The sequence below is a fragment of the Rutilus rutilus genome (assembly GCF_951802725.1).
Source record: "Rutilus rutilus genome assembly, chromosome: 23".
NCBI classification, from domain to species: domain Eukaryota; kingdom Metazoa; phylum Chordata; class Actinopteri; order Cypriniformes; family Leuciscidae; genus Rutilus; species Rutilus rutilus.
This window is the reverse complement of record NC_140233.1, coordinates 23,252,142-23,264,930: the sequence shown is the minus strand read 5'-3', so window position 1 is coordinate 23,264,930 and position 12,789 is coordinate 23,252,142. Positions and strand designations below refer to the sequence as shown.

Below are 12,789 nucleotides of genomic sequence, written 5' to 3'. Positions count from 1 at the left end.
CATATTTATTTATAAATAAATAATATAATAGACATAATTAAATTTACAGAATTTGACATTAACGCTTTATTCTGTTTTCTAAAGACTTAAAGATTACGGTTACTTATATTTTAGATTTCTCTTCATGTTTATATAACTTAACAGCACCCTAATGATGGGTAGAAAAAAAGGATACAGTACATATGAATATGTAAATATATTCCAGATAATATTGCATGCATTTCTAACAATTTGAACTGTTCAAATGAGTCTTTAAACATGATTATGTATATGAATTAGGATAGGACGAAGAGAACATCATGTATAAACCCCCGCTCTAAGAAACAGTAGTCTCGCTGCGGTCGTCTGTGTTCCCGGTGTTCGTCCGTTCACTGATTACATTACTGCAAATTATAGGCCTATACACAGAGTATGTGTGATTGCAAATTGAAAAAGAAAAAGAGAAAAGCGAGCGTGCGCGCATTTAAAATACTCCAAAAACCCCAAGCTCGCCTGCCCTGTGTTATCGATAATACCACTGTGAACATTTCCTCACGTGACATCCCTAACAAACCCTAGAGTAATGCTCTCAGAGTCACAGTTTCAGGGGAATCAACCCATAAAGTCTTTATTACTATGTAAAAATATTATAATATAATATATAATATATATAATATAAAATATAATAACATTTTGACTGTCAAAATGCCGACGGACACAGCTACAGTGAGTTGTGCAAAATCTTTCTTTTTAGTAAAGAAACAATGTTCTCAATTCTCGCGTTCATGTGTAGAGCCCCTGGTGATACTTCGAGCAAAGTTTCATGGTGTGTCGAGCCGCATTAGTGTTTTAAAAATAGCGATTTTTGATGCTATCATAGAAGTGTCCCAATCACTCCCATTCAAAAGGCAATTTGACCGAAAACGAAAATACGGTCAAACTTAAAAGTGGCGTTTCCATTCTAATTATGGTTTTAAACAAAAGTTCGCCTCGGGTAGATTAACAAAAAGAGCCTAGGTTGCATTTCGGCGAGAGTTACCCATTAAAGGAAGTGTTAATGTTGCTATGTAGGTAGAAAAATAAAGGATCTTTCTGGGGGACAAAATCCTTTTTTTTTTTCTTTTTTTTTTCTGTTTACTCTAGCATGAGAAAAGCACTAAAAATGCAATGACCACTAAAGAATCATGATAATTTTGCCATTTTCCTATGGGCCTTACAGTGTCATTACATTCATTTTAAGCGCCAGAGGCGTTCCTATGGTTGCAGCCAAGAGCTCTGACTAAGCAAAGTTTCTCACAATAGCCATTTCAACATTATTTTGCCCTTTTTCACGAAAGTTATTTCATCAGTTGTGCTTGTGGATGAGGCGTATCTGAAAGCCCACATCTTTATTTATGAATCATTACCAGTTGTATGCCCTAGTTGGGCTAAAGATGGTCAAAAATGAGGGGGATGTTAAAAACTAGTGTGTGTCAGTATGCCCCACCCTCAGCACTTTCTATGACTAAAAAAGGTAGGAAAAAAAATGAAAGAAAAGCATGACATCATCTTCACTCCCTCTGCACGACCATTAGATCCAAACCAACCCTCAAAGAAACAGAGAGAGAGAGAGAGAGAGAAAGAAAAGTGATGGCTTGGAGAAAGAGAGAGTGAGCAAATACATAAAAAAGAAGACAGAACAAAACAGAATAACTCACTGAGATATAGAAGGCTCAATGTCCATACAACTGGCAACAGAATAAAAACTTTCCTTTCTCTTAAAGGAACAGTTCATCCCCCAGATTAATTCTGCCACGAGTCACGGTGGCGCCATATTTAATGTTTGACAGGAATGAAAACGAGGCATTGAGGGACAGAAGTAGAGTGCATTCAATAGATTGTACTGTTGTTCAGCTGAGAAAACTTTTTTTTTTTTACTTCATAAAACAGTTTTGAAAGTTGAGACGAGTTTTGAAAATTACATGATCTAGAACCTTAATGCAGTATGCACCATTGTAAAGACAGAAGTCTATCCCTCACAGTCTAATTTTCATCTACGTAAAATTCAATATGCTGTAAAATTGTTGAGTTAGCTTTGTACCATATATGCTAAATTTACAACCGGTTTTTTTTTTTTTTTTTTTTTTGCTATTAACACTAGAACTGCCATGGCGGTCATTTTGACCGTTTTGAATTTTATATCTGCAATAACTTTGTTGAAAAAATAAATAAAATCCTGCTGGTACCTGACTTTTCCTAAAAGTGTCTGTATTTTCATTTAAAATGCTTTTCATATAAATTACACATAAGGCAAAAAAACAAATGAACATATTTACCTATTTCGGCCATAAACCGTCATATTGACCGCACTGAATTTCGCGGTATTATTATACATATACCAATATACACAACAATAAAAAGTGGTAAAAAATACACAAAACATATTCCACAACAAATCATTTAAATGTAATGATATTCAGAACAGAACAATAACAAATAAATAATCCATAAACAAGCCAAAATGAAATCGGTTAGGCTACTTTCAAGCGAAAGTGAAAGTAAGCGCCGTTGGGCTCACGTAACTCTCTAATTAGAATTTAAATGTTTCAACATGCGATGTATTTGGATGGTAAACTATTCTTTATTATAGGCTTTGTACTTCACTCGTGTTCCAAAATCGACGGAAAAAATCATCCTTCACATGCGCAAAATGGTACGAATTGTAGCCTAGGCTACTGACTATATCGAGCAGTGGAATTTTTATATGTTAGGTTGACTAGGCTATTTTTTTATTATATTTTATTATGGCTGTAATGAACGGGCTGCGATGTCAAGATTGCAATGGAATATGGTGTGTGCGTGTGTGTGTTTGTGTGTCGGCGGGCGTGGGCGCGGACGCGATCGAGTGTAAACATGAAAACAGGCTACTCCGTCATTATGTTCAGGACATCTACTGATATTATTATTGATAGATGTATAATTAAACTTGTTTAAATGTACAGTTTGGTGTTGTTTTGTTTTTAAAAGACATCCTAATACAATAAATGCATTAATCTCTCAATTGGGTATTTATCATTATATAGACTTTTGAATCTGCGGCAGTTCTAGTAGTTATGGAATTTATGCACTTCTAGTGTTAAACTTGCATTCTTTTTCTTTTCTAGTTTATATTGGGCTTTAATTATTGCCTTTGAGCAATAATTCCATTGATCTTTGCAATGGAAGTGAATCAATCAAAACTAACTTTATCTTTATGAGCTGCTGTAAAGCCAAAACAATCTCTGTTACTTTAATTTGCTATTATCACTGTAAAGCTGTTTTGAAATAATCTATATCGTTAAAAGCGGGCTATAAATATATCATTACTACTGGCCAGCATCACACGCATCACACATCTACTAGTGAGCCTACGAGCTGACGTACAACCCAGAAGCGCTGCGCTGTTACACTACGTGAACTCACTCGGAAGAAAATGAATAGTTGAATAAAGTCGTTATTTTTGTTTTGTTTTTGCACATAAAAAGTGTTCTCGTCGCTTGATAAACTTAAGGTTGAGCCACAGTAGTCACTTGGACTATTTTAACAATGTCTTTACTAACTTTTCTGGGCCTGGCAGATGATATTACCTAGCAGCCTATGAAGGAGTGAGACAGCTCTCAGATTCCATCAAAAATATCTTAATTTGTGTTCTGAAGATGAACGAAAGTCTTACGGGGTTGGAACAACATGAGGATGAGTAATTACTGACAGAATTTTAACTTTTGGGTGAACTAACCCTTTAATTCCTTTATACCGGTACTTTCTAATTCCTTTATCCACTTGGATGGAGAAGCCCCTTTTTAGTGACAATTCTTTCCACAACATTAAAAACTCCCACAAGACAGGCTTATAATGAAACAGCGTGAGGTAAGTTGGGTCAGCTCCTGCAGAATACAATAGCATATCATTTTTCAAGAAAACATTTTATTGTTTTCCACAGAATGAAAATACATATTAACAGCGGTCAAGCTCCAAAATGCAGTCCTTGCAACTTGTACACAATATTCTAAATCTTACGGTAGCTTTAAACAAGACCCACATGTAATTCATTACTCATCTTCTCATCCTCCGAAGCTCATTTTTGGAGCTTGAGAGACATGATCACCTACTATTGTTGCTCAGAAAATCTGTCTGAAGATTCTAAAAACAAATATATATATATATATATATATATATATATATATATATATATATATGTATATGTATATGTATATGTATATATATATATATATATATATATATATATATATATATATATGTATATGTATATGTATATATATATATATATATATATATATACATACATACATACACATACACACACACACACACACACAGGTATATATAATGTGTAAGCATAAGGACCCACAGTGAAAGCTGAGGGCCGGAAGCACCATTTAAATGATATAATTCTCTCAGGAGAACCTAATGAGCTGCAATTAGCACACAAAAAGCCCAGTGTGCTGTGTGTGCTGTGTGTGCTGTGTGTGCTGTGACGTGAGCCGGGGGCAATAGAGTGAGCTGTGTTGTGTCAATGGCAGCGTCCTGTGTTCCCGAACTCGACTGCACACTGCCAGCGCATGTAATGTTGGAATCAGCTGTCACATTTGACACTCATGTGAGGATTAAACCAAAGGCCTCATGAATAAATGCAGTGAACTACCACGTAAACTTAGTAACATGACCATTTGTTGGCAAAAGTAGAAACAGAAGTGCTTCTTTAGTAGCATTTAGGTGTTTTTACACAGACTGTGTTTAATGCTGCTCAGAGGTGGCATTAATGTATTTACACAGCAATTACAATTTTCATTTAGTCTGGCTTTTATGCGGCATTATGTCTTTACAAAGAACTTTGAGCAGGCACAGAGCAGCCTTACTGTATGTTACAGATATTAAACGATAACAAAAGAAGCATAACAGTAATATTGTTAAATATTATGAAGATTTATAGAAATAGAACTGTTTTCTATTTGAATATATTTTAAAATGTAATTTATTCCTGTGATCAAAGCTGAATTTTCAGCTTCATTACTCCAGTCTTCAGTGTCACATGATCCTTCAGTAATCAGTATAAGATGATGATTTGATGCTCAAAAAACATTCAATTATTATTATCAATCTTGAAAACAGTTGTGTACAATTTTCTTTTTTTCAGGATTCTTTGATGAATAGAAAGTTATATTTCATTTATTTGAAATAGAATCTTTTGTAACATAATAAATGGCTTTACTGTAACTTTTAATCAATTTAATGCATCTTTGCTGAATAAAAGTAGTGATTTATTTTATATTAGAATGATTTCTGAAGGATCATGTGACACTGAAGACTGGAGTAATGATGCTGAAAATTCAGCTTTGAGCGCAGGAATAAATTACATTTGAATATATATTCAAATAGAAAACAGTTATTTTAAATTGTAATAATATTATTTCACAATATTACTGTTTTTTGTATTTTTAATCAAATAAATGCAGCCTTGGTGAGCAAAAGAGACTTGTTTTAAAAACATCGTACTGATCCCAAACTTTTGAACGTATATGTGATGATCCATCACCCAGTCTCTCATTTGGCCTCTCTGGTTGTTATTGTATAATAATCCATGAAAAATTATGTGCCTTTTTCCTTTTTGGTTTCAATAACAACCAGAGAAACCCAATGAGAGACTGGGTGATGGATCACCATGTCTTTAGATCTCATTATCAATGAACTGATGACTCTCTGCGGTGCGGAGAGACTTACACACTTTAGATTTCATTTGAAACAATACAGTGCTTGCATAACTCGGTCCACAGAAGAGAAAAGCATTTTGGATAAGGGCAGTCTTTCTAATATTTGTTTATAATGAGCTAATTTTGGTACACAAGGTTTAGTGTGTTTATCACCAATGAAGATTCATAAAATAATGATAGTTTGCAGTTTAGGCCTCCTAAACGTGAAATTATGGCTTTTAAATATGATGTTGAACAGCTAAAATGACTCAATTTATCCTCAAACTGAATTTCTTTTACATTTTATTAGTATTAGTATTAGTATTGAGCGTGTGAATGGTATTTTAACATTAAAAAGATGGAAAGCCATTGCTTGAGTGAAAAGCAGATATAACGTACAGTATTTAGCCAATTTCATTCAGCCATTTTAAAATCCATTCAGCAATTTTTTGGTTATTTAAAGAGTTTAAGTGGCTAATGACATGCTAACTTGAAATATGTTTTAGGAGCAAGGATTTAAACAACATTATTTACAAAATTTTAAAAACCTTTATGACTGAAATAATAATTTGATTAGTTTCATCATCATCATCATCATCATCCATGTTTTTAGTTCTTTAAATCCTTTTTAAAGTCCACTGTAGGCACTCACTGCCAGTACTGCACCATATATGATGGCTAGCAGGGCTCCAGACTGACTTTTCCACTTTTTCCAACTTTCTCAGTTGGTCGCACCTTTTTTTTTTTTTTTTTGCTACAAAATGGAATTAATCAGTGCATGCCGATGAATAGTTGTCTGCATACCCTAGTTTTGCACTGATGTAAAAAAAAAAAAAAAAGTTTGTTAACATATAGAGGTGTAACATTCACATGTAAATTGTGAACAACAAACACAACCAAGAAAACAGCTCAGATCATGTCGTTTCAGTCATACTTCGAAATGTTTACAAGACGGCAAACTCTGCGTAAAAACACTTGCGTTTGATTTGGGTAGTGCTAGAGCTTATATAGGCTACCTGTCTGTGTATTACATAATAACTAAAAGAAAGTTTATTTATCATATTTTTAGTTTTTTATAATACACCATACTTTCACCCAAACTGACTAATTAAAAACAAGTTTGGGTAAATCTTCTATTAATATTTTGATTCTTCATTTTCTTTTCTGACATACTCCAGTTGTTTTTTTTGTTTTTTTTTACACACAAGACATGCTTATTCTGTGCATTTTGAGCACTTTTTGTGGGAAATCATATTTATTTTGTTCATCAAAAGTGTGCTTTCACTTAATTTGAATGTGACGCTCCTGCTCCCGGTTTGAATGCAATCATTGGTTAACATACATCCCGAAACAAATACACACTACCCACGCTTGTGGTGTGAAACTGCTACTTCTTGACGTTCTACTGTAACCGACTACTACGGCAGAAGAGCCAATTTGGCCTAGTCGATAATACGTGACAGATTAGATAAGTCCCAAATGCAAGTGCAGGTAGGCAGACACCGATTGAGTGAGAGCATGACCATGAACTCGCACAAATGCGACCACATCAAATTTGAACTCGCACATTCTCAAAAAATGGTTGCATATGTCTACCATTTTGGTCGCAGTCTGGAGCCCTGGCTAGGTTACTTTATAAGGTAAAACTACCCACTACTGCATAGATTGTGCACACAGTAATAAAAAAAACATTTGCTCATGAGGTCAATGGAATATGTTGTTTACCTGATAGAGGTATCTCTGGTTAAACTGCTGCATGGCTCCCTGGAGCTGACTGCGCTGAGACTGCCACTGCTCATAGTTGCGCACGGACTCTGCTGTGGGCCGCTGCCATGTTGTGGTTCTAGTGTTGTGATCCACATAGTAAAACCTTCCACGCTGGTCCACACGCTTCTCCCAACTACAATACAGACACGGATCACAGATTAACACCAGCTCCAGATAGGTGTATTAAGTGGCCATGTAAAAAAAGTGAATTGTAAATATATGTACGCAAACAGAGTTCAAGCTGAAGCCAAACTTATGTTTTCTGTTTTCTTTTTCACACTATGTTGTAATCCACTGACACCACTGTTATAGCTTTATTACTTATCTTGAACTTTCAGGGGCTGTTCTTGAAGGACACATCTTGCATATTTTCCAATGCAAACATGTACCAGACAACACCAATGACCTTTGCCATACATGTTTTTTCAGCATCAACTTTTAAAAATGTGTTTCAAAAGCCTCCCTTCCACTGTAACTCGTGTGTGAACAGCACGTTACAGAACAGTTATGCTAGAAATTTTGCTAACCCTCCGCATTTCAGCACAAAAATCTACATCAGATCTTCTGAAGCACAGTTGTGGTATAGTAGTGTTGGGCTGTTTTGCTGCCTCTGGACTAGGGCAACTTCCCATCATTGATAGATTCTGTGCTATAACAGAAAAATCAACAGGAACATTTCAAGGTTTCAGTCACCCTAAACACGCTGAATAATTAAAGCAGAAGAAATGTAAATGTTTTGAAACAGCCGTAAAAGTTTTGACCATAATTCAATAATAATTCAATGGAATTAAAGAGAGCTGATATATGCAATGAATCTGACCCACATCACAGAGCTGAAACAGTGCTGTAAGGAGAAGTAGGCTAAACTTCCTCAATCTGACGTGCAGGACTAACCCACATTTACTGGAAAAGTTTGGTTGCGATATTGTTGCTCAAACCAGACTCACCACACTGGTTTGACACAGTCAAAGGCAGACATTCTTTTTCAAGCTAATTAATTTGTTACATTTATATAGCGCTTTTCTGGGTACATAAAATGCTTTACATATGGAAGGGGGGAATCTGTTCAACCGCCACCAATGTGCAGCACCACCTGGATGATATTGCACCAGAACCCAAAGAAGAAGAGAGTGATGAAGCCAATCAGTACATGGGGATGATTAGATGGACAGAGGCCAATGGGCAAATGTGGCCAGGATGCCGGGGTTAAACCCCTACTCTTTTCCCGAAGGACATTTTTATTGACCACAGAGAGTCAGGACCTCGGTTTAACGTCTCATCCAAAGGACTAAGACTAAAAAGCTAAAAAGACTAAAAGCTAAGAAGAAGAGCAATACAAATGGCATGATATGTCAAACCTATGGCAAGATTGGTTTCTGAAACACCCAATGGTGCAACTTGGACATATCATCAGTGATAAACACACGGTCATAGGGTGTTTCGGATATTCGATCATCAGACACCCTCGCCATGGACCACCCCTCTTGATCCACAGCCACCTTGAAGCTTTTTCTGCAGCTTCTATGATGTTCTCGTGGCTCTTCTTTCCTAAAACCCTCAATACCAAAGAGACTGAGTGTCCGATGTACAGACTGTCCTGCAAAGCCCATGCAGCCTCTATCCGGTCTTTCCAAGCGAAGGTAAGTTCCAACATGACCACTTGCTTGGAACAGTCAGATATTAGACCAAAATCTGGCCTGAATGTTGTCCTTGCAATGTTATCCGGAAACTTCAGCTGCTTCCCTAGGTAAACCTTCAGCTGCCAATCCCGATCTGAGGCTAGTTGAGGCCCTGGGCTCCACCTGAGGTTTCTCTCCCACCCTGACAAAGGCCATGTTGTGCAATATTGGAAGCTGATGTTTGCTCTGTGCCACCTGTACCTCCCCTCTCCCAAAGCTTTTGGGCATCAGCTCAAGCTCTAAGGAACCTGTTGCCAGGAACAGTGGGCATGCGTGGGTATATTCAGGCACGCATTTCAAGATCATGCGGAAAAACGTTTAGAATTACGTTCGTTGTGGTTGTTTCATTGACTACACACTCTGCAACCCATCAGTTGAGAAACACTGTCATCATAGACAATACAATATCGCACCCCTAATCTTAGATAACTTCTCCTTTTAGGGTGGTGAAGTAATTTTAGATGTTAATGTGCAAATTGTTAGAGATTGAAGTCTACAAACTCCTTCCATAAACATTACCAGGCTGTCAGCATGTAAAAGCACATGAAAAAGACAGATACACACCCTGGTGGGAGGGGTCTCTCCCATGTGGTGGTCTTTGTGTTATGATCCACATAATAGACTCGCCCATGAGGAAGAATTCGCTGCTCCCAACTGCAAGAGATGAAAATCATTAAGAAAACTGATATGGCACGTGTTCATGTTTAAAATCAACCCCATCTTTCTGACGTACCCAGTGGGCAGTGCATCAGTGGCTTGTGGCTCTGTGGTTATACTGGTCTGGTCAGTGGTGGGTGGGGGGTCTGTGGCTGGCGGTGGGGCAGGACTGTCCGTCCCAGCAGGGGGGTCTGAGCTCAGTGATGGTGAAGACAGAGCTGGACGTGACAGGTGACCGCCCTCGATCCCATTAGTAGGTGTCTCACCTTTACCTTAGCACCAAGCAAAAAGACCAACAAAAAAGTCAGAATTAACATCTTACCAGATCAGAGCCCTCAAAGAGTGTTTACTAGGGCCTAAGTAGGGTTGGGTAATATTTATCATGGTGACGATGTTAAGTGTCAATTGAAAGTGTTTTTGCTATATATTTATATCACGTTTTGTAAACATATCTAGCTTTTAGTAGGCAGGAATTCTTAAAGCTACAGACACATCAGAGCTAGTAAAATAACACGGATGAAAGAAAATAAACGGCAGGATGTGCTTATTATTATAAGCACAATAATTCTCATAAAACTTTAACAATTCAATAATACTTTGTCAAAATAAAAGCACCTTTTGTGAATTAACACATTGATTGTAGTATTAGATTGAAATGAGCCCTCATCACATTGTATCATAGTGTGATGTGATCATATTTCACAGCAGCCTGAGTGAGTTTGTATGTTTGTAAATTTGAACGTGTGTGTATCTAACCAGCATTGCTCAGGCTGTTGATAGTCGTCTTTGAGTTGCGACGGCATGGGGTTTCTGCGGGTTCTCCGTTCAGTTCACCATTAGTGAGAACAGCTCCTCTCATGTCAGCTGGAGAATCTCCACAAGAACCCCCAGATGAACGACCTGAACTTCTGAAAATATATGAGAGATTCATATAAGACACAGTGGAGTGATTGTATGCACGTATGCTGGTTATGCTGGTGCTGTGTATTTTTTGTTATGCTTATGTAATCCCACACACAAAGTGAATAATTTTAATTATGGGTGTGTACAACCTTTTTGTACGTGGGGGAAGTATTTTTAGTAAATCAGCTGTGTGCCCAGAAAAAGTGCATGAAATTATTTTAAACTATCCAAGGATATTTCTTTATTTAGGATCTTAGTAAATCGGGCCTAAAACTAACTAGATAATGTTTATCACTAAAATGTCCAAGCAACACATTTGCTTGCCACTACAGTGACCCAGTAGTGCACAATGCAAGGAAATTTAAACAGCACAGCGGAAACAAGCCACAACACAACAAAATCGCCACAACACAACGGAAACAAACCACAAATACAACGGAAATGCTCCCTTTCTTGGCCACTTATAGAAGGGTGTTAAAGCTAAGGACTTTACACCAGAGATAATGGTCTAAAGAAATTCATTACTTTAAAGTGTCATTTAAAAAGCCTGGTAAAATAAAAGCTGTTTAAAATTTGTAATATTGTTAGACCATTACCTCAGCCCAAATTTTAGCTTTAAAACAATAATAATATAATTATAATAATTATTAATACAATTATTAATAATTTAATTTACATGGCCGTGAGAAACAGCTATGTGAAATGAATAAACAGTAATATGTGTTCAAAGGTCTATACAAAACATTGGTAGGTAAAAACTGTTAAAAATGTGGATTTCATTAGTCCATAGCCACTAGTATAAATCCTGCATGTTAACTTTAACACACGTGGTTAAGAAACGGCACCGTGAAATGGGCTGAATGCGCAATAGAATGATAATATACTGCCCCATAGAAATTTCAAGGGTTCATAAAAATATATTGGATATCAAAATTTGGATTTTGTTAGATTATTAGACCCTGCATTAAATCCCTCGGCTCATTTAATTCTAACAGCGATTAATTAAAAAAGACGAAGCGCTGGATTGTTGTAGCTTGTTTCTGTTGTGTTGTTTAAATTGCGTTGTGTTGTGCACTACTGGGCCACCGTATGCCAGTCATGCTTGTTTGGAACATATTGGTGGTGGGTACGGCAACTAAGCTCCTGGTTTGATAGAACTAACATTTTCGTAATTTGAGTTAGTTAATGTATTAACTAAAATGAACTAACCATGAAAAATACATTTGTTACTGTATTTGTTAATCTTTGTTAATGTTAGTTAATAAAATACAGGTGTTCATTGTTTGTTCATGTTAGTTCACAGAGCATTAACTAATGTTAACAAATACAACTTTTAATAATGTATAAGTAAATGTTGAAATTAACATTAACAAAGATTGATAAATGCTGTAAAAGTGCAGTTCATTATTAGTTCATGTTAACCAATGTAGTTAGCTAATGTTAACTAATGAAAAGGGTTACCAAACTATATTATAATGTATGTTAAACCATTTTGAGTCTTTTGTTGAATAAAGGTAATTTGTTATTAATAATATTATTTTTTGGATTTCATTTCTCAAATTCCAAATAATAAAGAAAATAAAGTTTAATTCACTGGATCACTTAAATATGTACATATAATTATAGTTATTTAGTATGTAAACCATAGAAGAATTTCCAGCAAAACTATATTGTTATATACAGATCATTGCCATGATAAAAATGTGGTCATACCACCAACCCCTAACACACACTTATAATTCTTCAGCCCATTTAGGATGTTATGCAAGGATGCATAACTAGTGTTGCATAACTAGATGCATAACTAGGACGCAAGGATGTGTTGACTAGTACATGAGAGAGAAAAAAAAACAGCAGAAGACATGAGACAAAAGTATAAAACACACACACACACACAAAAAAAAAAACTGTCAGACATAAACAATGGTAAAATAAAGAGATTTGTGCTGACCGTCCACGGGGGCTGCTGGAACTGGGGGTCTCCTCACTATGAGCTCTGTGCAGATTAGACCTGCTCGAGTGAACTACCTCTGCACAGAAGAAAAACACACAAAATCATCATAAATCAATGCATTAGG

The 12,789-nt window shown here is 36.2% G+C and overlaps 1 protein-coding gene across 4 annotated transcripts in view; it reads right to left on the bottom strand.

Moving 5' to 3' along the window:
* Window positions 1–12,789, bottom strand: part of wwp2 (WW domain containing E3 ubiquitin protein ligase 2) — a 46,893-nt gene that overhangs the window by 17,024 nt on the left and 17,080 nt on the right. For all 4 annotated transcript variants that reach the window (XM_084396756.1, XM_084396757.1, XM_084396758.1 and 1 more), the window contains exons 6-10: window positions 12,663–12,741; window positions 10,565–10,716; window positions 9,885–10,080; window positions 9,716–9,805; window positions 7,431–7,605 (exon numbers count right to left, since the gene is read on the bottom strand). In XM_084396756.1, coding sequence (XP_084252882.1) covers window positions 7,431–7,605; window positions 9,716–9,805; window positions 9,885–10,080; window positions 10,565–10,716; window positions 12,663–12,741 — 692 coding nt within the window. The remainder of the gene's footprint in view (window positions 1–7,430; window positions 7,606–9,715; window positions 9,806–9,884; window positions 10,081–10,564; window positions 10,717–12,662; window positions 12,742–12,789) is intronic.